The sequence below is a fragment of the Trachypithecus francoisi genome, unplaced genomic scaffold (genome assembly GCF_009764315.1).
Source record: "Trachypithecus francoisi isolate TF-2019V2 unplaced genomic scaffold, Tfra_2.0 Lachesis_group14, whole genome shotgun sequence".
In the NCBI taxonomy this organism is placed as follows: Eukaryota; Metazoa; Chordata; class Mammalia; order Primates; family Cercopithecidae; genus Trachypithecus; species Trachypithecus francoisi.
In genome coordinates, this window is record NW_022681459.1 from 56,517,918 (window position 1) to 56,543,974 (window position 26,057).

At 53.5% G+C, this 26,057-nt stretch overlaps 1 protein-coding gene across 2 annotated transcripts in view; it reads right to left on the reverse strand.

Annotated features, from left to right (window-relative positions):
- Nucleotides 1-18,479, reverse strand: part of FBLN1 (fibulin 1) — a 98,781-nt gene extending 80,302 nt beyond the window's left edge. For both annotated transcript variants that reach the window (XM_033233608.1, XM_033233609.1), the window contains exons 1-2: nt 18,241-18,479; nt 1,885-1,990 (exon numbers count right to left, since the gene is read on the reverse strand). In XM_033233608.1, the coding sequence (XP_033089499.1) occupies nt 1,885-1,990; nt 18,241-18,319 (185 nt within the window). In that variant the 5' untranslated portion in view covers nt 18,320-18,479. The remainder of the gene's footprint in view (nt 1-1,884; nt 1,991-18,240) is intronic.
- Nucleotides 18,480-26,057: the final 7,578 nt, after the last annotated feature.

A 26,057-nucleotide genomic window follows, 5' to 3' on the forward strand; every position in this document is an offset into this window, starting at 1 on the left:
GCTGCTGTCTATGCAGACGGTACACAGAATGCTCAGTGCTCATCATCCAGCCTCACTGCAGAAAGGCCAGCCAGCGGCCCCATGACACTTCCAGCACTTCCTGCACCCGCTGCACGCCAGGATCACGGCTCCCACTCATCAGATGTCCCATAAATCCTGACTGCATGGTCTCCCAGTCAATTCAAGCCACGCGAGTTTCCTGTTTTCCTTTGTTTGCTCTATAATGCTTTTGACTTTTCAAGAATTTCCTTCATCAGGATCTATGTTCTTCATCACGCTGGAAGGCAGCAGCCCATGCACACCCCAGCACAAACGCAAATCTCCGGGATGAGGCCGGCGAGCCGTCCCCGTACATTCTTTCCGTGACATCTCTCCACCCCGCGCCCCTGGCTCCAAGCATCACGCCCGCTTAGACTCGAACTTGAGGCAGAGAAAACAAATGGATGGCAAATGCTGGCTGCTTCCACACCCTCGCCTCCCAGACACGTACCCTGAGTTCAGATCCGCACATCATTGCTTACCGGCTGGACACCTGGGGAAAGCCTGGTCTCCTGCTCTGTCAAATGGGGTTCATAACAAAGTTCAATGAGATAATGTACGTCAAAGGCTCCACATAAAGTAGGTGCTCCAGACGCCTGCTGGGGTTTTCACTATTATTATTATTTTTTTCTTTTTTTTTTTTTTGAGACGGAGTCTTGCTCTGTCGCCCGGGCTGGAGTGCAGTGGCCGGATCTCAGCTCACTGCAAGCTCCGCCTCCCGGGTTTACGCCATTCTCCTGCCTCAGCCTCCCGAGTAGCTGGGACTACAGGCGCCCGCCACCTTGCCCAGCTAGTTTTTTTTGTATTTTTAGTAGAGACGGGGTTTCACTGTGTTAGCCAGGATGGTCTCGATCTCCTGACCTCGTGATCCGCCCGTCTCGGCCTCCCAAAGTGCTGGGATTACAGGCTTGAGCCATCACTATTATTTTTATGATGATGATCAGCATGACCTAATCTCATCATTTATTCTTTTTTTTTTTTTTTTGAGATAGAGTTTCGCTCTTGTTGCCCAGACTGAAGTGCAGTGGAGCAATCTTAGCTCACTGCAACCTCCGCCTCCCAGGTTCAAGCGATTCTCTGGCCTCAGCCTTCCAAGTAGCTGGGATGACAGGCATCCACCACCCACGCCTGTCTAATTTTTTTGTATTTTTAGTAGAGACGGGGTTTCACCGTGTTGGCCAGGCTGGTCTCGAACTCCTGACCTCAGGTGACCCACCCACCTCGGCCACCCAAAGTGCTGGGATTACAGGCGTGAGCCACCGTGCCCGGCCTCTCATCATTTATTCTAAGCTTACGTGGTCTCAGAATTTTCAGAGAGCTGGAGTCAATGTAGGGAGAGAAGACTAAAAACAGTCGATCCAGATGTCGGTTAGTGCAGAAGGTGAAAAACCGGCTGGAGAAACACTTCACTCCGTGCCGGCTCACCGGCATTTTGGGGGTCTGTAGGTGCTCCGTGTTTCCGTTCACAAGGCTCTTTAGTCACATCATCTCCTCTGCTCCCCCACAACTGTCCCCCCTTTTTTTAAAAGAGAAAACTGACTTGCCCACAGCTACCCAGCTGTGGCAAAGCAGCTGCAAGTCCAGATCTTCTTGCTCCCAACCCAGTGAAGGAGACAGATACCCCGACAATCACAGAGTGGCACAGGAGAGGTTAGTCAAAGCCTGGTACCAGGCCGGTGCCAGGAGGGAGGCAGGAGTCACCCACTGCAGCACCCGCAGCCCGGATGGATCCGGGCCTGGGTGTCCAACCTCTCCCGAGAGGTCTGGCACACACTGTCCTTTCCTCCCCCGCTTTCCTCTAAAGGAACACTGTTCCAGTCAAACAGTGGCCACTGGCAAACGTACCTGCATTCTTTGGATTCCGTGGCATATGGCAGCGAGCAGTCCTTCTGATGAGTGGCCATTCGGTGTCCATCTGCACAGCAGGCCTCCAGGAGGACATCCGCATCCACTGTGCAGGGAAGAGAACAAGCTGAGAGGTGGCTCACCACTCAACGGGCGGAGGGCCCCTCCCAGGTGCACTACTGGGACATGCACGTCCTTCTATCTACAGCATCAGGCTGGGGGCACATCCCTTAGTCACTCTGCAAACCAATACTGAAAACTCCATCGGGCCCCAGCTGGGAGCCCACACCCCATCCCTTCCTAGAAGAAAGGCCTGAATCCTCCCCTGTCTGAATCCAACTTGGACAGGGCTGCGGCTCAGCCCCTGAGATCCAAGCACACATGATCCCTGCTCCAGTCACACGCTGGAGATGCTGATGCCGCCCCTGTCCAGACGGGGTCCCTGCCTTCACAGTCCAGCGGGCAAGAAAGCCCCTGCTGACAGAGGCAGGACCACGCTGCCGGCCCACCCAGCCCAGCAGGTCAGGGAACAGCCGACAGGACTCTTTCCAGAGGAGAGACTGCAAACAGGGAGGGGGCTCAAAATGCAATGAGCTGAGTCAAGTGAGAGTCTCTCGCCCAGGCTGGACTGCAGTGGCGCGATCTTAGCTCACTGCAATCTCCACCTCCTAGGTTCAAGTGATTCTCCTGCCTCAGTCTCCTGAGTAGCTGGGATTACAGGCGCCCACCACCACACCCGGCTAATTTCTTGTATTTTTAGTAGAGATGGGGTTTCACCATGTTGGCCAGGCTGGTCTCGAACTCCTGACCTTGGGTGATCCGCCCGCCTTGGCCTCCCAAAGTGCTGGGATTACAGGCGTGAGCCACCGCACCCAGCCTAAAAACCACCAATTCTAAACCAGCTTCTGTGACCCACATCTGTGTTTTCTCCTTTAATCTTGGGAGCAAAGGGGCAGGAGCCGGGACACAAGCCTCAAGCTACAGATGAGGAAACCAAGGCTGGTGATGGTTTCTGCCCTTGACTTACCACAAGACCCCCTCTTCTACAGAAAAAGGGACCTGTGAGAAGACTGGTGAGGACAGGACTGGCAAAGCAGAGAGCACAAGTTCAGGAGTAACAGCAGTCTGGCCATCTTATCTCCCACTCACAAAAAGGGCAGATGAAAGGGTCACACACCAAGCAGCCGGCCCACACCCTCAGAGCCAGACCACAGCCCAAATGAGCTGGGCGCACAGGCCCTTGTGCCCCATGCCCCAGCCCAGGCTACAGCCCCAATGGGCACCCTCCCAGCCCCTCAGCTCACGGAAAGGAGACGACCCCACTGTGCCCCGAGGGAGGAGCAGCCGGGTGCCAGGTGCCCACATACTTGGCCCTCAGTCTAAAGGACTCAAATGCCAGAAAGCATTAGCACCGACAGCCTCAGCTGCTGGGCAGAAGGTCACCTCTCGGCAGGACGTTACAAAACTGGGCTTTAAGAAGCACCACTTTTCCTTCCTAATGGCTTTCCAGACCCTAGAGGGTAAATCCCACTGGGCTTGGCAGCATTTCCGTTTCCGTACATACAACTGTGGGTGCTCTGCCTGAACGCATTCTCCTTCCAGGCTGGGCCCTCGGGGTGGTCCAGAGGGAGGCTGCTGTCTGCTGGGGGAGGCAGCACCTTGCTAAACCACCCTATCGGTCCTCCACCACTGTAAGCACTTCTAGACTATGCGGCCTTCAGATGCTCCATCCTGATCTCAGCAGGGGAGGAGGAGAAACTTCCAGAAACATTCCAGAATGGATAGGGTCAGTGCACAAATGAGCTGGAGCTCAGCCAGGCTATTCCACATGGCCAGGAGGAGGGGGTCTCACCTAGAACCATGTCCCCTAGTGACAACTTCTGGGCTTTCCCTTTTCTCCAGGGCTTCCAGGAAACTCAGAGCTACTTTCTGCAGTGCACAGTAGACCCACCCTTCTTACTCTCACCCAGCTCCCCCAGGCTGGCAGGAAGAGTCCTGCAGTGGTGTGGGTAAGGGTGAAGGTCCATCCCACAGCAAAGCCCAACAGTTTCCAGCAGCCTGATCACTCAGCCCATCTCCCACCTCAGGTGTCCCCTCTCCAACGATGGAACGTGAGTTTCACCAGAAGCCAGAGATAATGTCAAATTGTCTGGAGTTGCAGGCCTCCCAGCACCAAAGTAAAAGTCATCAGGAGTGACAGCCATGTTATCATGGGGATAACCTTGAATGTTTCCATTCATTCATTCATTCATTCTTGCTGTAATTCATTAAGAAAAGCAAAAGCACTCACTAAGCCAATGACCTTATCTGTTACAGATGAGACAGGCCGTGCTGCACTCCTGGATGAACACGGTATGATCCAGTCATGTGGCCTGACAGCGAGGCTGCTTTCCCCTGTGCAGCCAAGCCCAGTTCCCATCTGTCCCCACCCCCTCCATCCCTTCTGCAGACAAGCCCAGTTCCCATGTCTGTCCCCACACTCCCTTCACCCCTTCTCTGGCCAGGCCCACTCAGCCCCCCGCCTGCAGTTTCACCCTTGTGTCTTCTGCAGCCTGTCTCCTGTCCTAGCCCACCTCCCATGCCCTGTCACCTTCTCCTGGCCTCCCCGCCCCGGCATGGCTCAGGTGCCCCTCTGCTCCCACATCACCCTGTGCCTGGAGAATGTCTCTCCATCCTCCGGCACCCTGCCTGCCTGCCCTACACTCATAGCCACAAATGTCTTGAGGGCAGGCTCTGTCTCCTGTCCTTGTATACCCCCGGCATCCATGCCAGCACGTGGCAGCCACAGAGCTGAGTGGAAAGAGTGTAAGCTTTGGAGCCAAACAGCCTTTGGCTCCAGCACTCTCTTGCTCTCTAACCCTGGGCAGGCGGCATCGTCTCTCTGAACCACAGCTTCCCCAGGGGGAAAACGGGGCTTGCACTATCTTCCCAGGGTTGCAGAGAAGAGGGATGCACTTTATCAAGTTCCAAGCACACAGAAAGCTCTCTGTAAGCTGGCTGGAGGATTAAACCATGGAAGGGGACTGACTTATCGCTGCTCATAAGAAATGGGGAAGACACAGCCGGGTGCTGGTGTGCGGACTCCCCCACGGGTGAGCTGCGGCCCTAGAGCCTCCTTCCGACTCTGAGAAAGGAAAACACATGGGAAGGCAGGCTCCCATGGCCCTGGGAATTCTGCACCCAGAGCTGCAGAAGCGGTTTGGAAATGCTTCCTGCTGGGGAGCCTGGGCACGTTGAACCTTAATCTCAGCAGGACAATGAAAATCAAATGTGAAGTCCTTCGGTTTTCCGGAAACTCGGAAGTTAGCCCCCATGTTCTGAGCAGCCCCAGAGCTGGAACTCTGCAAAGCAGAGCCGTCTGGGGGCTGCGCCCAAGGGGGCTGAGCTCACCCCAGCATTAGCCAAGGGAGAGCTCCTGCACAGCCCCATCAGAGAGTCCATGAAGAGCCAAGCAGGGACCATGGCCAGGCTGGATGGTGACAAGGCAGAGGCATGGGGAGGGGGCCTGAGAAGTGGACGATCATCCTCACTGTAACACTCACCAATCAACTGCCAGGCCCTGACCCACATGGGCCTACAGACAAGGCCCCTCTCACTCACCGGCTCTCACCCCTCCACCCCTTCCATTCATTCTGCTATCATCCTGCCTGGGCTCCAAATGGAATTAAGAACAGAGGAAGCTGAAAAGCGTCAAGTCACCTGTTCCCACCCAGGCTGTGCTGCACCCACCACAAACCAGTGTGTGGCCAGCTCCTCACAGGGCTCAGTGGACACTGGAGGCCTCCACGCCCTCCTGCCCACTGCTCTCGCCCACGGGTCCTGGGCCCTGGGTTCTGGCATCAGGCTCAGTCCTGGCAGCCTCCAACACTGTTATTTCTTGCTCCTCCTGAATTAAAACCTCCTTTGGGGGCCAGGGATGGTGTCTTCCTCCTCTCACTGTCCATGTCACACCTGCCCATGCCCAGCACACACATCATGGCTCAGTAAGCACCAGTTAAACAGAGCCAGGGGAAGGGGCCCCATCAGCAAGACCACTCTTGACATGCAAAGGCTGCTGGGGCAGGATCCTCTGCCCCCACAAACAAGCCTCCTCCTCCTCCATCATCCCAGGGGATGGAGGCAGTGACCCCCAGGAAAATCCTTAGGGGTTAGAGCCCACCCACACAAAATACGGGGCTCGTTAGAATTTCGGCAAAAGCCAGGGATGAGCTGGGGACTGGGGAGTGGCTTAGGCTACAGAACTGCATTTCTTAGCCTTGGAGATATGCCTCGATTTCCCTGGTGGGCTCAGCACTGGTTACCTCCCAACCATTGGAGGAAAACTGAGCTTCAGGGAGAAGAGAGGCCTGGCATCATGGTCCAGATGCCAACAAAAGTACTATCTGCAGCAGGTTAAAGATGTGTGTAGCCCACACAAGAAAAAATGTGTCATTAACTTGTGTTCCAAAACAAGGGCACTGACCTCTTTACAAGCTTACCTTGGGACAGGGCGGGAAGAGGTTCCCTGAAGCACAAAACTGACCCCACTCCCATCCCTCAGACATATCCTTTCCAAGACACATTCTGATTAGAAAGGAAAAAAAGTTGTCTCTGTCCCCTTTTATTTTTTATTTTTTATTTTTTTGAGACGGAGTCTCGCTCTGTGGCCCGGGCTAGAGTGCAGTGGCCGCATCTCAGCTCACTGCAAGCTCCGCCTCCCGGGTTTACCGCCATTCTCCTGCCTTAGCCTCCCGAGTAGCTGGGACTACAGGCGCCCGCCACCTCGCCCGGCTAGTTTTTTGTATTTTTCAGTAGAGACGGGGTTTCACAGTGTTAGCCAGGATGGTCTTGATCTCCTGACCTCGTGATCCGCCCGTCTCGGCCTCCCAAAGTGCTGGGATGACAGGCTTAAGCCACCGCGCCCAGCCTCTGTCCCCTTTTAAATAAACAAGCTTGGCCGGGTGCGGTGGCTCACGCCTGTAATCCCAACAGGTTGAGGTGGGCGGATCATGAGGTCAGGAGTTCGAGACCAGCCTGACCAACATGGTGAAATCCTGTCTCTACTAAAAATACACAAATTAGCCAGGCATGGTGGTGCACGCCTCTAGTCCCAGCTACTTAGGAGGATGAGGCAGAAGAATCACTTGAACCTGGGAAGCAGAGGTTTCAGTGAGCCAAGATCACACCACTGCACTCCAACCTGGGTAACAGAGCAAGACTCCATCACAAAATAAAATAAACAAGCTTTACTCTGGTTATGAAAATCAAGAAAGGCCAGTAAGGTAGGTACAGTGACCCAGGACAAGAGTACCTATGAGGTCCCTAAAGGAGTTAAATCTGTATGGAATCTGTCAAAGACAGGAAGTAGAAGGATGGGTGCCAAAGGCTGGGGGAGGGAGGACGGTGAGTTAGTATTTAACAGTTTGGCAATATGAAAAGTTCTGGAGATGGAGAGTGGTGATGACTGTACAATAATGTGACTGTGTTTAATACCATTGGACCGTACACTTAGAAATGGTTAAAATGGGACGGGTGCAGTGGCTCACGCCTGTAATCCCAGCTACAATTAGCCAGGTTTGGTGGGGTGCGCTTGCAATCCCAGCTACTCAGGAGGCTGAGAGACAGGAGAATCACTGGAACCTGGGAGTTAAATGTTACAGTGAGCAGGGATTATGCCACTGCACTCCAGCCTGGGCGACAGAGTGAGACTGTCTCAAAAAAAAAAAAAAAAAAAAAAAGGAAATGGTTAAAATGGCACATCCTATGTGACGCATGTTTTACCACAATAAAAAGTACATTTCTTAAGCAAAATAATTTAGTGCTTGTTGGCCATCTTGTAACATCCTGCATTATGAAAGCAATCAGATGTTTTGTCCATTGACTTACTTGCCTTCTTCAATCAATGTTGTTTTCATGCAGTAATCTGAACAGTGTCAAGTGAATTAATTTAATAGACTGTATTTCAGAATGTTCTGTACAGCAGTTTGACCATGTATGCAATGGTTTACATGGCAAGCTATGAAACTTCAAATGAGACTTAAAATGTTCAGTAAAAAACAGATTGCAACTTTGCAACCAAAATAAAGATATCTTAACAACTTTAAAAGAACAACAAAAGGCCAGGCATGGTGGCTCAGGCCTATGATCCCAGCACTTTGGAAGGCGGAGGTGGGAGGATGGCTTGAGCCCAGGAGTTCAAGGTTGCAGTGGGCCATGATTGCACCACTGCACTCCAGCCTGGGGGACAGGGGGAGACCCCGTCTCAAAACAAACAAAAAACCTAAAAACAAAAGAACACCCTGAGGATCTTAGCTACCCAGTGTGTCCTGTGAGGGTGGGGAGATGAGGGTGGGGAAGGGCTTGAGGTCCAGCCCCACCCTGGCTGTGCCTCCAGCATCCCTGCAGGTACTTCCAGTTGCTCATTTACCTGGGGATCGGGCCACCTGTGAATATTCTGAGCTTCACTGCCCCATCACACAGGCTGGGGACCATCTGAGACCCGCGGAGGCACCTCCCACCTCACTCTCCTACCCACCTGCTCATCAAGTGCTACCCCATGTGGTGCCTTCTCAGTGCCTGCCCAGGACCCTCAGCCAGGCTGGGGCGGGGGCAAAAAGGGGACTGGGGCTAAAAGATCCCCCACGCCAACTCCACGCCTCACGGGTACCAAGAGTTCTGCAGGGGTCGACAGCATCCAACCAACTGCCTAATCAGTCAGACCCCCACCTTCAGAAGGGTGTAAAGTCAAGGCCATTTGTACACAAACCCTAGGGCACCCGAGCAGCCCTGGAACACTGTGAGTCAGGAGGGTAATGTTGGCCGAACAAAGCCACGCCTGCTTCTTCTATCCCCGACCACCAACAGCTGTGAGCAGCTGATATCCAAACATTACCTCTGACCAGTCCCACACTGGACACCCACCCAAGCCGAACAGGCACTCGCTGGAAACTCCACGCTGGGCTGTGGGGGCTCAAGAGAGAAGCAGGGCCTCAGGGAACCTGGAATCTTCTCTCCCAGACCATTTCCTGTTGTTTCTGAGGAGTTTCCATCAACCAGTCTCAATCTGACCCTGCATCTGACCCCGTGAGTTAGATCCAAAGCATAATATTAGATATAAACCAAGAGCAAACTCTCTCAAAATCTTGTTAACCTTCAACTCAAATGTTCCCAGGGAAGGCAACACTGCAGGTTAAAACTGCTCAGCCTTGAATCTGGCTCCCTCCCTTACTAAGACTCAGGGCGCCTCATTTCCTTCATCTGTAAAAATGGGGGAAGCCGGGAGCGCTGGCTCACGCGTGTAATCCCAGCGCTTTGGGAGGCCGAAGTGGACAGTCATCACTTGAGGCCAGAAGTTCAAGACCAGCCTGGCCAATAGAGTGAAACGCTGTCTCCACTAAAAATACAAAAATTAGCTGAGCATGGTGGCGGGCGCCTGAAATCCCAGCACTTTGGGAGGCCGAGACGGGCGGATCACGAGGTCAGGAGATCGAGACCATCCTGGCTAACACGGTGAAACCCCGTCTCTACTAAAAAAAAAACAAAAATCTAGCCGGGCAAGGTGGCGGGCGCCTGTAGTCCCAGCTACTCCGGAAGCTAAGGCAGGAGAATGGTGGGAACCCGGGAGGCGGAGCTTGCAGTGAGCTGAGATCTGGCCACTGCACTCCAGCCCCGGCGATAGAGCGGGACTCCGTCTCAAAAAAAAAAAAAAAAGCCAGGCACGGTGGCTCATGCCTATAATCCCAGCAGCTACTCGTGAGGCTGAGGCAGGAGAATCACTTGAACCCGGGAGGCAGAGGTTGCAGTGAGCTGCAAACTCCAGATCCAGAGGAGGCAGGAGGATCACCTGAGGTTGGGAGTTTGAGACCAGCCTGACCAACATGGAGAAACCCCGTCTCTACTAAAAATACAAAATGAGCCAGGCGTGGTGACGTATGCCTGTAATCCCAGCTACTCGGGAGGCTGAGGTTGCAGTGAGCTGAGATCGTGCCATTGCACTCCAGCCTGGGCAACAAGAGCGAAAGTCTGTCTCAAAAAAAAAAAGCATGGGGGAAGACTGATGAGATAATCCAGGAAAAGTGCTTACATCAGCGCACTGACCACAAGAAAAAAGAGAAGCTTCACAATTAAACAAAGGGAAAAGCTATCGCGCCAGGATTGGGAGAACATTCTTTTCCAAAGGAACCACGCACTCCTCCAGGCTGACACGGTGCCCGATGGCCCCCACGCCACCACGTCCACCACCTCTCTTCAGGTGAGAGACACGCCTGCCAGAGTAACTGGATGGAGATGGCTCAGTTCACAGGCCTCAGATACCGTTTGTTGCCTGGGACAGCTGCTAAAACTACATTTTTTTCAGGTGAGTTAAGCATCCATCAAGATTATGGTATAAATCAGTGGCATGCAGGTTCCAAGGCATGCAGAGAAACACAGGTCACATGGCCTGCAGGGACCATGCCCTGGATGCCTGGGAAGGATATGGCCACGTGCTCTTTCTAAGAATACAGATGCTCGGAGAGATTCTGTACCATTCCTTGGGTGGAAGCTTCCAGAACATCAGCCTGCTAGCTGTAAACATCGCAGAAGCTTTGGGCAATGTCTGATCCCATTCCCGGCAGCCCTTGAGCCACTAGGATCTTAATACCCAGGTTGCTGACCATGCAGACTGTCACAGAGGGGAGACTGGGGGCTGGGAACCCGGAGGCCTGGAATCTGCTTCTGATGTCACGGTTGAGAGTTTTCCCACCTGGAGCAAGTCCGGGCCTCAGTGTTTTCATTGACAAACTGAATGGAGTTTGGGAATATGAAAAGTTCTGGAGATAGAGGGTGAATGGAGGAATGGAGGATTTGGCCTGCAGTTAAGAGCAGGCTTCCCAAATCCCACCCCGTGTACAGACACTGCTCTGACACAATTTCCACTGGGTTGCAACAAAATAGGGTGAAATCAAAGCAGGACCCAGGGACCTCTACAAAGCCTGCCAGATTCCATCTACAATTTTATTGTGAGACCGCGTCCTTCCAAAATCCGGGGCGTCAAAATGTTCCCTACCTCTATGAAGTGGTGACGATACGAGATGGTGGTTGATTAGGTGTCTATTTTTTTATTTTAATATCCTCATCGGGCAAACGAGGATATTTTAAAAGTTGCAAAGCTCCGTGAATAGCTGGGGATGAAGAAAGGGCATGTAATGAGAAGCCAGCCTCAATTTCCTTGATTTCCTCTGCTCAAGCTCAAACACTCAGAGGCAGCTGAGGGCGTCAGGAGTTTTGAAAAGTGAATGGGAGCTTGAGGCTTTGTTCCCTGTGCCTCCTGGACTCACCACCCAAAAGGATCATGCCCCTGCCCCATCTGCCCCATAGTGTTGTCTAAAGCTACAGCAAAGAGTTGGAGTGGCCTCCGTGGTGTCCAGAACCAAGGCACCGAAAAGCCTGAAATGCAACGAGATGTCAACCACAGAGACTCTGATAGAAAGTTCCAACCAAACAGGACTGGGCGACTACTCCCAACCCCCACCTGCGCCCTGCCCCTCCAAGCCGGGCAAGCCAGCAGGGATCCAGCCAGATTGGCCTATGTCCCTGCATCCCTTATAGGTCCAGGATGAGGACAGACTTGTGTTCCCTCTTCAAGACCACCTGGCCTCTGAAGGAGGAAGCAGGCCAAACTGGAGCCTGCTCTTAGGGCTCCTGGCCCCATACCCAACACAAGACCTGCCTGCGTCCACTGTTGAGCCTGTTCCCAGCATCTGTCACAGAGATGACAGGGGTCTTGGGTGGTGAAGCAGCCGGGAGAAGGCAGCAAGAGAGGAGGAGCAGAAAGCACCTCTCTGGGAAAGTGAGAACCATTTTCACCACAGCTCCCTCCAGGCAGCTCTGGCCCAGACAGCAACTTCCCACATCAGCCCAGTGCACAGAGGGGCATCCTCATCCTTCTGCAACATCCCACCCTGCTCCTCCTGGGCTTCCAGGATGCATCTCCCCTGGTGTTCCTCTCGCCGCTCTGGCCACCTGTCATGCATCCTACGCACCTGGCATTTGGAACTTGGAGCGTCACAGGCTGGAGGGTCTCAGGACACTTGCTCTCCTCAGGCCAGCTTGTTCATGCCACACCAGCTCAAAGGTCCCTTCCTCCAGGAAGTCCTCCCTAACTACTGCCAATGCACACACATATGCACATACACACGCATGTACATGGGATATATATGTTTTCTTTCTTGCATGGTCTCTTTGTACCCTGAGCTTCCCAGCACTTGGCACAAATAATTAACTCTGTACTTAGTGCCACGAGGCTGAGCCAGACAGTCTCATTCTGCATCCTGCCCCCACACCTGCCCTCAGCAGTCATTCAATAAACGTCTGTGAAAGAATGAATGCACAAATGAGCTCACGTGATCCTAGCTATTCTATGAAAGGGGGCAAAGAGAGAATCACCGAGTTGCCCGAGGCCGTGCGGCCTCTGCAAAGGCAGGCTTCAGATCCAGCTCTGACTCAAAAGCTCACACACACCCCACCATCACACTGCAAAGGAAACAGGCTTCCCCCTGAACTAGACTTAAAGATTCAAGTCTTCTAAAGGTGCGTGAGGCTGGCCGGGCGCGGTGGCTCACGCCTGTGAACTACACTTAAAGATTCAAGTCTTCTAAAGGTGCGTGAGGCTGGCCGGGCGCGGTGGCTCACGCCTGTAATCCCAGCACTTTGGGAGGCCAAGGTGGGCAGATCACGAGGTCAGGACCACCCTGGCCAACATACTGAAACCCTGTCTCTACTAAAAATACAAAAAATTAGCCGGGCATGATGGCGGGCGCCTGTAATCCCAGCTACTCAGGAGGCTGAGGCAGGAGGATTGCTTGAACCTGGGAGGCGGAGGTTGCAGTGAGCCGAGATCGCGCCCATGACAGTGCAAGATTCCATCTCAGAAAAAAAAAAAAAAAAGATACATGAGGCTGTCCAGTGTGCTGGTGAGGGGTATGGCATCAAGGCCAAGCTGCCCAAGCTCGAATTCTGGTGCTGCCACTTAGCAGCCGTGCGCTCACGGCCTTGCTACCTGGACTCTCTGGGCCTCCATGTCCCCCCATTGATGAGGGGGACAATGACAGCACCTCCTTTGCAGGTGAGGGTATAGCTAAGTAACACAGGTGAACTGGGGCAGGGGTGGGGCATGAAGGTGCAAGTCCCTGTGCTGTGGGGAGACCACGCTGGGTGTACAGGCGTTGGGTTTTCATCCTCAACCCACCACACGCATCAGTGACTCTCAGGAATGGCACTGTGCGGGTCCACGGAGGAGTTCTAGGCCGAAACAAGAAGCCAGGCTTCATACCTAGGTAGCAAAACTCACAGGACCTTTTCACTCAGTGGGTGATGGGATCCAAAAGGAAAAATAGGGCCAGGCGCGGTGGCTCACGCCTGTAATCCCAACACTTTGGGAAGCCAAGGCGGGTGGATCACTTGAGGCCAGGAGTTCGAGACCAGTCTGGCCAACATGGTGAAACTCCATCTCTACTAAAAATACAAAAATTAGCCAGGTGTGGTGGCGCATGCCTGTAGTCCCAGCTACTCAGGAGGCTGAGGCAGGAGAATGGTTTGAATCCAGGAGGTGGAGGTTGCGGTGAGCCGAGATCACACCACTGCCCTCTAGCCTGGCCAGCAGAGTGAGACCTCATCTCAAAAATAATAATAAAAAAATAAAAACAGGTTCAAAACAACACTGGATCACCTATTTCGTAGGGCTGCTGAGAAGATGACATTCATTACTAAATATAAAGCATTTCACCTATAATAATTACCCAGAGGACCTTCACATCTCACAGTGAAGGAAACAGAGGCAGAAAATTCGTGGGTGTCATCGAGATCTCTCCAGGCACTTTCAGAATTGGGACCAACACACAGCTTCCTAACCCCCTTCTAATGTTGGCTCCGCACAGTGTAGTAACCCGCAAATAACCTGTAAGCAGCTAGGGCGACGGGCGCCCCACTCCCTTTCACCCCAGCCTCTAGTTAGGACCACTGTGGGGTTAAAGGAGGTGGGGCACAGCCCAGCTTTAGGCCCAGCCCCAGCCCCGCTCCTCACTGGGTGACTTGGGTGACTTGCGGCAGATGACTTAGCCAGCCCTGAGCTCCCCTCCAGCCTGAGGGGGTCTCCGATCCCAGGGAAGTTGACACAATGGTTCCCCCTTCCCACCCTGTTTAGTTATGGGGCCACATGTGAGATCATTACAAGGAAACTGGAACCATATGGGGCCTACAAAAGGATTCATTCATCAAATTGTTATGATTTGCTATTCTGCAAAAGGAAAATCTTGTTGTATAAAATATGCTGGCAAAATAACTACATGCCTTCTTAGAACTGTTCTAATAAACTTCACCTGAAAAGCGGCCCTGCCCAGGTGCCCAGTGCTCAGAGCCCAGCCTTAAAGTGTCACCAGGTCAGGGAAGCTGCTGGAGAAGTCGCTAGACAGCACAGTCTCCCCCAGTGGTGAGGAGGGGGTGGAACTGGAAGGAGCTGGAAGGAACTGGTGAAACTGGAAGGAACTGGAAGGGGGTAGAAGGAGGGGGTTTCCCTGTAAGTCTCATGTTTTCTGTTCCTTCCAGGTCTTTGGCCCTGCCGTTTCCCCTGCCAGGAACACCCTTTCCCCCATCCTCCCAGCCCTACCCACAGACTTAGCCACTGCCTTTTCCTCCTCAGGTTCCCAGTTTGCGTGCTGCTTCCTCCAGGAAGTCTTCCCTGACTCTGCCAGAAGGGCTCAGTTCATTTTTCTGGATCTCCTAGGGAATGTGAGTTGCATGGGTTGGGGCGAGGGGGGGAACCAGGTATCTCTCCTTTCCTGCCACATCCACAAGACAGAGCAGTGTCTGGCACTGAGCTGTCCCTTTGTGAATGAATGACTGAATGGCTAAGAACACCACCTTTCTCGACACGGTTTTGGCACTGACAGCTGCCAGTCCTGTAGCCCCATGGGGCCTTCTTCTCAGCGCCTGGCTGGGAAATTCAGCAGTAGTAGAACATTCAGAGGCATCTTGGGGAGAATGATTCTGGGGTGTTGGCAGAATTGTGCTCTTCCCGTGCTCCCCTCACATCTAGCCCCATCTCCTCCAAGGAGCTTCCAGGGAGCCCCCAAGGGCTGCGAAAGCACCTGGTGCCAACACTTCCTAGGGAAGGGGACAACAGGAATAATAGCTAACATTTTTTTTTTTGGTCTTTTTTTTTTTTTTTTTCCCTTTTTGTGGAGAACGGGGTCTTGCTGTATTACCCAGGCAGGTCTCAAACTCCTGGGCTCAAGCTATCCTCCCGCCTCTGCCTCCCTGGGAGCTGGGATTACAGGCGTGAGCCACCGCACCCGGCAATAGCTAACATTAATAATAGAGCTGCTGGCCAGCATGGTGGCTCATGCCAGTAATCCCAGCACTTTGGGAGGCCAAGGCAGGTGGATCACCAGAGGTCAGGAGTTCGAGACCAGCCTGGCCAACACGGTGAAACCCCATCTCTACCAAAAATACAAAAATTAGCTAGGCGTGGTGGCAGGCGCCTGTAATCCCAGTTGCTGGGGAGGCTGAGGCAGGAGAATTGCTTGAACCCGGGAGGCAGAGGCTGCAGTGAGTAGAGATCATGCCATTGTACTCCAGCCTGGATGACAAGAGCGAAACTCCGTCTCAAAAATAAAATAAAATAATAATAATATAGCTGCCATGGTAGACACCATCCTAGGTTCTCTCTCTTAATCCTCAAGGTAACCTAAGAAGTAGGTTTTTGTTCTCTTCATTTTACAAATGAGAAAACCACCAAAGCATATCGTGGCTTTTTTTTTTTCTGATGCAAACTGATTTCTAGTCTCACAAGGCCTGTGGAGCCTCCAGCACCAGATCATGAGTCAGCCGCGTGCCCCTCCTCCTGCCCCACACACCTGCAGGGGTGGCAAATGCAGCCCTGAGTTGGGGTCCCTCAGCAGGGCCAGGAGCGGGGTCCAGGAGCAGGGTGTGAGCCAGAGCTGTGGGTATGGCAGGAGAGGCCCCAGAGCTGACCCCCAGGGCACAGAGTCTCATCTTCACGCATTGGGGGCCCTGGACCCCACCTCCTGACTGGGAAATTTCCAGGAGTGGCAGCACAGACCACATGTTTTCAAGCCAAGTCCTCCCTGGTCTTTGTTCTCCCTCCCAACTTTCTTTTAATCAGTCGGAAATGCTGCCCAGCCATAACCAGAGGCCAAGAAAGCTTTGGAGAAAACAAAATCGTCTTTTCCTAACACCTCCTCCTCTCCTCTCCCTCCCACCCAGCTCTCAGTAAAGCCCAACGGGATGGACAGACACAGGACAGACAGGCGGCTCCTCTCGGCCCTTTGGCAAGAAAGATCAGCGCCCTTCTCCATTTGAGTGGCCGTCACCAAAGGAGTTTTGCAGATCAGCTAACAGGCTCACACCATCTGCGGCCCCACAGCTCTCGGAGAGCCGGGGCAGTGTCACTTGTGGCCTTACATACAAGCTCCGGGGGCCTCACGGCTGCAGACAGGGGCCAGGCAGTCTTCAAAAGCCCCTTCCCAAACCGTACCAAATTAAACCTGCTGAAACGCAAAAGAGACTTCTTCCCAAAAGAAACAAAAGACCCACAGGACATCCAGCTGTTTTTATCGAACTGTGCAATTAGGAGGCTTTTTGAAACCCTTCCACTTACAAACTTCTCTGTGGAAAAGGATCAGCGGCGCAGTGAGCCACTCCGGCCCTTAAGTCCTGGGGTGTTCATTCAGTCACACACGCACAGGGAGAAATTGTTCGCAAACCGTAGACAGAAAAGAACAGTGAGAGGGAATGCGAGACTCCCGGGCCGGGGAGAGTTTTACCACTCCTTCTCTCAGGCCCTCAGCTTCCTCATCTATACAATCAGGGGTCTCTGAGCCTCCTTCCTTTTCTAACAGGAGTCTCGGATGTCCCACCCACCCACCACACAGGGCCTCTCTGGCTTTTCCCTCCAGCTGGCAGCCACCCGGCGCCTGCTGCTTGCTGGAATGCCCTCTTCCCACGCTCCCCTTGCATCAAGCTCCATCTCTTCGAAGGAGCCTCCAGGGAGACTCCAGGGGCTGAGAAGGCTCCTGGTGCCAACACTGAGCTCTGCGCCTCCCCACACCATCTCCAACCCCAGGAGGTGCCCAGGCCGTGCCCAGCACCGCCTGAACAATCAGAGCTCCACGGGGCTCTGCTGCAGCGAGCCAGTCCAGAAAGCTCTGTAGAGCTCAGCTCCCCGCCTCCCCTCCCCCTCCAGCCCCTTTCAACCCCCTTCCTGGAATACCCTGGTGAGCATTAGTAGGGACAAGTGACCTTTTGACTAACAAAGGCGGTCACCAGAGGTTAAAAGGAACTCAACTAAACCAGGGATTAAGACTCGGGATTCCGAGGGTGGTCTGGGGCACTCTCCTGGACCTGGGCCCCCGGAGAAACAAAGACGCCAGGCGTGCCGGGCCTGGCTAGTGGCTCTGAGAAGCCATGGGTCAGCAGAGAGGTCACAGGTCATGGCTCTGCCACGCAGCAGCTGCTCTGATCACAGCACCTCGTGGTGGTCCCCCCAGGGACCAGGCCTTGAGGGTTATCAGGGAGAAAAGCGCAGGCTGGGTGGGCACTGTGCCGGAACTGTCAGTCCCAGGGTTGGGGCCTAAGGTCTGGGCCATCGATCAGATCTGCTATTGGAAACTCCATCCCCCTCGCCACTGGTGGAAGTGACCTGTCCTCAGTCCCCGCTGAGCACCGAGCCCGCCAGAACCACTGCCTTGGGTCCTCTGTCCCAGAAGGGAGGCAGCGAGGAGGTGGCCAGGTCCGCATCCCCTCGATCCTCCCAGCTATGGCCCCCAAAACCTCCAGGCTGCTCCCCGGCTTTCTCGTGTCTTCCTCTCCAGCCCCTATCCCAGGACTGCCAGCGTCTCCTGGGGAAATGACTGCTTCCCACCCAACAGGCTCAATTTTCACATCCGCAAGCTGGGAACAACAGCCCCCACCTGGGGGTGGAGGCGGGAAGCCGTGAGGAAAGGTACCCGAGGGCGCTTCCAGCGTCAAGTGCAAGGCGCCCTGGGCTCGGTAACCCCCAGCCAGCGCCCCTTAATCCCCAGGGCCCGGGGTGGGGCCCCTGGAGCCGGCTGGATTTGCCAGGATTGGGGTAGGAGCGTGTGTTTGAGAGGTGGGGGAATCCGGTTTTGAAACAAGTCCCCAGGCCGGGGAGGAGATGAGGACCGGAGCTGGCCGTGGGGGAGGGGAGGTTGTCGCCGGGGCCTCGGCGGTGACTGTCCGGGGGCGCCACGCAGGGGAGCGCACGGACTCGGAGTCCCCGTGGTTCCGAAACTCGCAGGGAGCGCGAGGCCGAGGGGGTGGGGACCCTAAGTGGGGTCGGCGGACCCGGGACGCCCCTACCTCCGGCCGCCAGCAGCGCGAGGCCGCCGAGCAGCAGCAGCGGAAGCGGGACCCGGCGCGACGGCGCGGCGCGCTCCATGGGCGGCGGGCGGCGGGCGGCGGGCGACGGCGGACAAAGGCGCGGGCGCGGTCCTGGGGCAGCGGCGCGGGCTCCACGCTCCGGCCGAGCCTCGGCAGCCAACGCTGGGCCAGGGCCGCGCCGTTCAATTATCCCGCCCGGGAGGAGGGCGCGGCGGAGGCGGGGCCGCCGGTCGGCTGGTCCTCCCTCCCCGGCGCCCCCTGCCGCGGCCCTCTGGGACCCTCCCTCCCCGCACCCCGGCTGCGAGGGGCGCGCGCCCACGACTGGGGGCGAGGGCCTGGACCCCAGACTTCCCCGCAGGGGGCACAGAGGGGACGCTTTCGGGCCGGATGCCCCCAGCCCTATCCCCCAACTCTCCGTGAAACCCGATCCCCTCCTCCCCCCACCCCCTCTCGAGGGGCGGGCTCAGGATCAAAGGTTAGCCCCTCCCGACTCCGCGCGTAGGAGCGGGGACCTGGGCCTGGAGACCCGGCTGCTGGGGGGACAGGGGTGGGCCCTACTGCCAAGCCCGCACCCTCGGCCCGGAGGCTGCCGGTCGGTGGCTGACCCCAGGCGTGTCCCGAGGTGGGACCTGGCTCTGCCCTCAGAGGCAGGGACAGTTGGGCAAGGCCAACAGACAACCAAAATCCCAACGTGTGCTGGGCTCACCCGGGACACCAGAGCCTGAGGGAGAGACCTGGGAAGTCACCGAGGCTGCAGGGGAGGCAGCTTTGGCGCTGGGCCTGCGGGAGCTTCTTGTGGAATTCATGGCTGCGGGGGTTACTGAGGATGAATTAGTCTTTGGAACCACAAGTAGATATATTTTCCAAAGAAGAAAAATAAAATGGTGCAGGTGAAGATGCGGAGGAACGGGATGAGACGCATAGGAATGCCGCCCAGCTCGAAGCGGTGTTCCTGTGAGTTCACGATGGACCCCCTTGAGCCGCCAACACCCTTCCCAGCCTTACACTCAGCAGAAACGCACGCAATGTGTGCTCCAAAAGACAGAACGACATGTAGGAGAACGCCCATAGCCGCGCATTCGTAATTCTTCCAATTGGGAAGCCCAACGTCATCAAGGCAGATGAATATCGTGGAGTATTCGGGGTTAGGAGCACGACAAACTGAACAGGAATGTATGTTCCGCACCTCACATAACGGGTAAATCTCACAGACATAAGTCAGAGTAATAGAGTCTGCCACAAAGGAACACTCTCTGCATGATTCAATTTACATAAAAGGCAAGAACAGGCCGGTGGCGGTGGCTCACACCTGTAATCCCAGCACTTTGGGAGGATGAAGTGGGCGGATTGCCTGAGATCAGGAGTTGGAAACCAGCCTGACCAACATGATGAAACCCTGTCTCTACTAAAAAAATAATAATAATAATACAAAAAAATTAGCCAGGCATGATGGTGCACACCTGTAGTCCCAGCTACTCGGGAGGCTGAGGCAGGAGAATCGCTTGAACCTAGGAGATGGAGGTTGCAATGAGCCAAGATCTCACCACTGCACTCCAGCCTGGGTAACAGAGTGAGACTTCGTCTCAAAAAAAAAAAAAAAAAAAAAAGGAAAGAACAAGTCAGAGGTCAGGAGAGTGAGGAGAGTGGTGATCCTGGAGGGGGAGCATGTTGGGTTTTCAGAGGCTGGTTAGGTTCAGCTTTCGCATTCTGGGTATTGGTTACAAGGTTGGGCTCAGTTTTTGAGAATTTACTGAGCTGTTCATTTATGGCATGTGCCCTTTTCTGAATACATGTTAATTTTTTTTTTTTTTTTGAGATGGTGTTTTGTTCTTGTTGCCCAGGCTGGAGTGCAGTGGCAAGATCTCAGCCCACTGCAACCTCCACCTCCTAGGTTCAAGTGATTCTCCTGCCTCAGCCTCCCAAGTAGCTGGTACTACAGGCATGCACTACCACACCCGGCTAATTTTGTATTTTAGTAGAGATGGGGTTTCTCCATGTTGGTCAGGCTGGTCTTGAACTCCCAGCCTCAGGTGATCCACCCGTCTCGTCCTCCCAAAGTGCTGAGATTACAGGCGTGAGTCACCGTGCCCGGCCACATGTTAAATTTTAAAATGAAAAACAAAAGGACAAGAACTCATCTCCCCATAGGGTGTCTTACAAGTTTGAAGTTTGCAGAGAGCCCAGGAAAGCTTACCAAGGGGACCGGCATGCTCACTGCCTCTGAGGTTAAGGATGCCCCCCAGGAGAAGTGACATGCGACTGGCCAGTGAAAGGTGAGCAGGGGTGGAAGGGTTTCCTTGGTGGTGCCAGCTTTCCTGATGTCTCTGCAAAGGTTTGGAGGCACCAGAGATCCTGGTTCGTTTTGACTTTGGATGGTGTGGGGTGTGGAAACACAGCACATCAGCAGATGGCCCAAAGGAGGCATTTCTGAGTTGGAACAGGTTGGGGACTCATTACTACTTTAGTATTAACTTAATTTGTTTAAGCCTTCAGAGACTAGGGGTGCCCTGGAAGGAGTCTAGATGACTAAGAGAAGGTGGTGGAGGGGGAAGGGGGAACCAGGGGACGTGGGGGATCCAGAAAGAAGAGTGGTAGAAACAGGCAGAGAGGTAGGAGGAAACCAAGAGAAGGCAATATCCAAGAAAGAATCAAGAAGTGATTCTGGGCCGGGCGCGGTGGCTCACGCCTGTAATCCCAACACTCTAGAGGCTGAGGTGGGCGGATCACTTGAAATCAGGAGTTCAAGACCAGCCTGGCCAATATGATGAAACCCCATCTCCACTAAAAATACAAAAATTAGCTGGGCATGGTGGTGCGTGCCTGTAGTCCCAGCTACTCAGGAGACTGAGGCAGGAGAGTTGCTTGAACCCTGAAGGTAGGGGTTGCAGTGAGCCAAGATTGCACCACTACACTCCAGCCTGGGTGACACAGTGAGTCTCCATCTCAAAAAAAAAAAAAAAAAAAAAAAGATTCTGGCTGGGACCACCCAGTGTGGCCCAGTGCTCAGTGAAGCCAGGACTGAGAAGTCCCAGTGGGGCTGGAGCAGGTGGACCCTGGTGATGTGATGACTGGGGCCCTTTCTGGGGATGGGGAGGGAGCAGCTGTGTTGTGGGTGGCCGAGAAGGGAGTGGGGATGAGGAAACAGTGACTCGCCTTCATTCAGCTAGGCATTGACACTGCCCCTAGGCAGGCAGAGGGACTGCTGGGAGGAGGAGGGCTGAGCCAAGCCTGCAGTAGCTGGAGAGAAGGGCTGGAGCCAGGAAAGAGGACATGGAAACCTGTCCTCCCCAAGCCTTTCCCAAAGCTGCAAGAGTTTACTCCTGTTCTGAGGTGTGCCCCCAACCTTTTTTTTTTTTTGAGGCGAGTCTCACACTGTCACCCAGGCTGGAGTGCAGTGGCGCAATCTCAGCTCACTGCAACCTCTGCCTTCCGGGTTCACACAATTCTCCTGCCTCAGCCTCCAGAGTAGCTGGGATTACAGGCACACACCATCACACCCAGCTAATTGTTCATACTTTTAGTAGAGACGGGGTTTCACTGTGTTGGTCAAACTAGTCTCGAACTCCTGCCCTTGTGATCTGCCCACCTCAGCCTCCCAAGTGCTAGGATTACAGGAGTGAGCCACAGCGCCCGGCCGAGGAGCCCCCTTTTTAGGCGCTCACTCTGGTCCTCGCCCCCTTTTTAGGCGCTCACTCTGGTCCTCGTCCCAGGCCTGTCCTCCATGGCCTCTCCACATCCTCTTGTCCCTGTGGCTGGTGACTTCGAAAGTCAGGCACTGGGTGTCAGGAAAGTAGGCACCACCATGGACCCCTATCCTCCAGGACCAGCTAGAGGTCCTGACAGCCTGGGACAGGCTCTGAGACCAGACCACCTGGGTTCCAATCCAAGCTCGCTGCTCTCTGGCTCTGTGGCATTGAGCATTTGATTTCTTGGTACCTTGTTTCCTCACCTGTCACGTGGAGCAAGGATTAGGACTTTGCACGGTCGTGAGAATTGAAGGAGATGCTGATTCCCATCACATGAGCCCCGCAGAGAAAACTCTGTAATTCAATCACTGTCAGCTGCTGTGCTGGTGGTGATGGTGATGTGCCCTCAGGACCAGAGCAGGCGAGCACCAGTCCTGACCCTCTCCTCATTCACTGTCTGACTCTGGGCAAGTCCCTTTCTGGGCCTCAGTTTCCCTGTCTGCAAAATGCAAGAGGCAGACCAGACTGCTTCTAAGCATGCTTCAGACCCCAAAATCCAGGCTGACTCTTGGCCTCCTTCTCTAGTTCTCAGCACATCCAGCTTCCAGAAGCCCACTGGAAGATCACAGGCCCGAGATTCTTGCAGTCCAGGTGAGCTACACCCAGGTGTTGGGAGAAGAATGCATCATGAGCACAGGCGTTCCTGCACATTCTTGCTGAGTGAGTATACCCTAAATGCAAAGCCCTGTTCGCTCCGTACCCGTGTCTCAGGGTCGTGTTTGCAACAAGCAACCTCAAAGGAGGAGGTACCATCTCCCTCTGGACAAGTTTACCATAAAAGCAGTAAATTCCCCAAACTCAGTGTTCTGCTGTGTAAGGCGGCCCATTGTGTGTGCAGGCATCCATCATCCATGATGGGTCCTTGGCCTCGCCCACCCCACACTGACCCTAGGACTTGGAAGACACAGGGAACTCGTGTGAACTCCACGCTGAAATTCCAGCTATTATTTTACTTCAACTAATAAAGTCCCTGTCTCTGACCCAGGAGTCTCAGAACTAGAGGTTGGCAGCACCTCTCTTTGAATGGAGGTCACCTGACTCCCTTTGTCTCTCGGGTTCTGCTTTTCACTAAACATTACAGCATTGTAACGTTTCCCTGTCTTATTAGAAATCCCCATTACATATCCAGTGAGTGGATATGTTTCAAAGTCACATACACATTGACTTAACCACTCACTCTCCTATTAGGGGACATTTTGGTCATTTAAACTTTGCAGGGTTAGAAATTATGCTGCCGTGGAACCTGTGTGCTCCAGGTTCTGCTGTACCTCTGTGGCTCCCAGCAGGGACGGCCTAGAAGAGTAAGTGCTGCACCAAGAAACTGACAAATTCACAATCCAGAGAGAGACACAGCAGCTGTGAGTCTGTCCACTTCCAGCCAGCATTGTATCACTTCATTGTTTAATCTGAGCTCTTTCCACAGGGAAAAGAAACTCTTATCTTCTTTCAAAGTATGTTTTTAATCATCAGAGAGGTTGAACCCTTCTCATATGCTTATTAGCCGTTTCTATTTCTCTTTTGATGGTAACCTTTACTCGTTTATTTTTGTAATAGAATTATTTAGAACAGTGAAAATCTAGGAAAAAAACAGAGTTTCAACAATAGCCCATTTATGGTATGTACAGTTGGATTCAACCCCATCAATATTTCATGATTCAGTGGGATATTTGTGCCATTGTTGAAAAGACAGAATAGGATACACAAATAGAAATGCGGTATTTGTGAACTAATATTATGTGAAAAAATAGAACACCAAATTGAGTGTGAGTGTGCAGTGAGGACTACGTAAAAGCTGTATTCATGTGGCTAAAGACTAAAAGGAAACTAGAAGAAAGTGGATGGTGTGTTTGACTAGTGAAAAATTTTTGTTGTTGCTTTTTGTTTCAGGAAACAATTGAGTCAGGGAGGAATAATTGTGCGAAAAACCTAGAGAAATATATAGTCACTGCACTTCAACCTGACACTGAGTTTCTTGGCAACCAAAGCAAAATTCAAATCATGATCAAATTATGATTATACTGTTTTTGTTTCCCGACCAAAGACAGTCCACCATTAGGAGAGACATGGTTGTTTCTGGCATTAAATTATCATCATTTTTCTCCTGAGTCTTTTTTTTTTTGAGATGGAGTTTCGCTCTTGCCTAATAGGCTGGAGTGCAATGGTGCAATCTCAGCTCACCACAACCGCCACCTTCTAGGTTCAAGCAATTCTCCTGCCTCAGCCTCCTGAATAGCTGGGATTACAGGTGTGCGCCACCAAGCCCAGCGAATTTTTGTATTTTTAGTAGAAACGGGGTTTCACCATGTTGGCCAGGCTGGTCTTGAACTCGTGATCTCAGGTTATCCACCCGCCTCGGCCTCCTAAAGTGCTGGAATTACAGGCGTGAACCAGCTCGCCCGGCTCTCCTGAATCTTTATGTAAGAGTCAAGAGACTTGGCCGGGCGCGGTGGCTCAAGCCTGTAATCCCAGCACTTTGGGAGGCCAAGACGGGCGGATCACGAGGTCAGGAGCTCGAGACCATCCTGGCTAACACAGTGAAACCCCGTCTCTACTAAAAATACAAAAAAAAAAAAAAAAAAACTAGCCGGGCAAGGTGGCGGGCGCCTGTAGTCCCAGCTACTCGGGAGGCTGAGGCAGGAGAATGGCGTGAACCCGAGAGGCGGAGCTTGCAGTGAGCTGAGATCCGGCCACCGCACTCCAGCCTGGGCGACAGAGCAAGACTCCATCTCAAAAAAAAAAAAAAAAAAAACAAAAAAGAGTCAAGAGACTTGATGAGCAGCGAATTTGCTTGTAGTTTGCAAAAAATGAAACTGGTCTTTGGAAAAGTTCCATTAGGGGATTTAGGGGCAAGGGAGGCCCCCCACCCTTTGATCCCTGGGTCCTGGGCAAGATGACACACACCCCAAGGAATCTGCTCCAAGCAGGAAGTCATTCGTTATGTCCTGCTGTGACAGTCCAGCTTTTTTCCATCCCAGAGGAGCAGAACAACAGGTCACTCTCCCCTGATAACAAATAGCCCTCCGAATGTTTGAAAGATCATTATTGGCACATGTGGACTGTTTTTCCCTGAGTTAGGATACAGACAGCTCTGATGCTTCCCAGCCTCTGGAGCACAATCCTCCATCGGTTTTTGCACATGATGCTGCTGCTGCTGCGCCCCATCCACTCCCTCTCTTGGCTTTTTCAGAAGAGCAGCTGCCCTGGTCTCTGCTCACCCCTCTGGGCGCACCTCAGCCTCACGTCTCTTGTACACGTGCAGCAGCCCCCGGCCTTTGCAGGGTTCCTAGAGCACCCAAACTCCAACCTCCCTTCCTTGCCTCTTTGCTCAACCAGGCTCTTTCCTGTCCTTCGAGTCTCAGCCAAGATGCCACCTCTGCAGAGAGCCTTTCCTGCCCATCATCCTGAACAAGTCCCTGTACCTTTGTGCCCTACACCCAACCCCCTCTTTATGACACATACCCCCTTCGTATTCCTTTATTTATTTGTTAATGTATCGATATTTTTCCTCTGCCCATTAGTCTTCTGGCTCCCGGAGGGCAGGGACAGTGTCAGCCCCGTTTGCTCCTATGCCCTGGGTTACTGAGCGCATCTTTGATGCCCAGTACATTTTTGTTGGTGCATGAATGGAGAGGGCAATGCCTGGCAGCTGGCAATGCCATGCGTTTTGAGTCAGAGCCATGTGTGACATGACAGCCACTGCTGAGACAGGCATTCTCTCCATATTACAGCAGAGGAGACTGGCTTAGAGAGGTGGCAGAGTCCCTGTACCCGGTGTGGCTTTCCAGATACACCTGTAATCCCAGCACTTTGGGAGGCTGAGGTGGGTGGATCACTTGAGGTCAGGAGTTTGACACCAGCCTGGACAATATAGTGAAACCCTGTGTCTACTAAAAATGCAAAAATATTAGCTGAGCATGGTGGCACATGCCTGTAGTCCCAGGTACTCAGGAGGCTGAGGTGAGAGGATCACTTGAACCCAAGAAGCAGAGGCTGCAGTGAGCCGAGATCACGCCACTGCACTCCAGCTTGGGCAACAGAGTGAGACTCTGT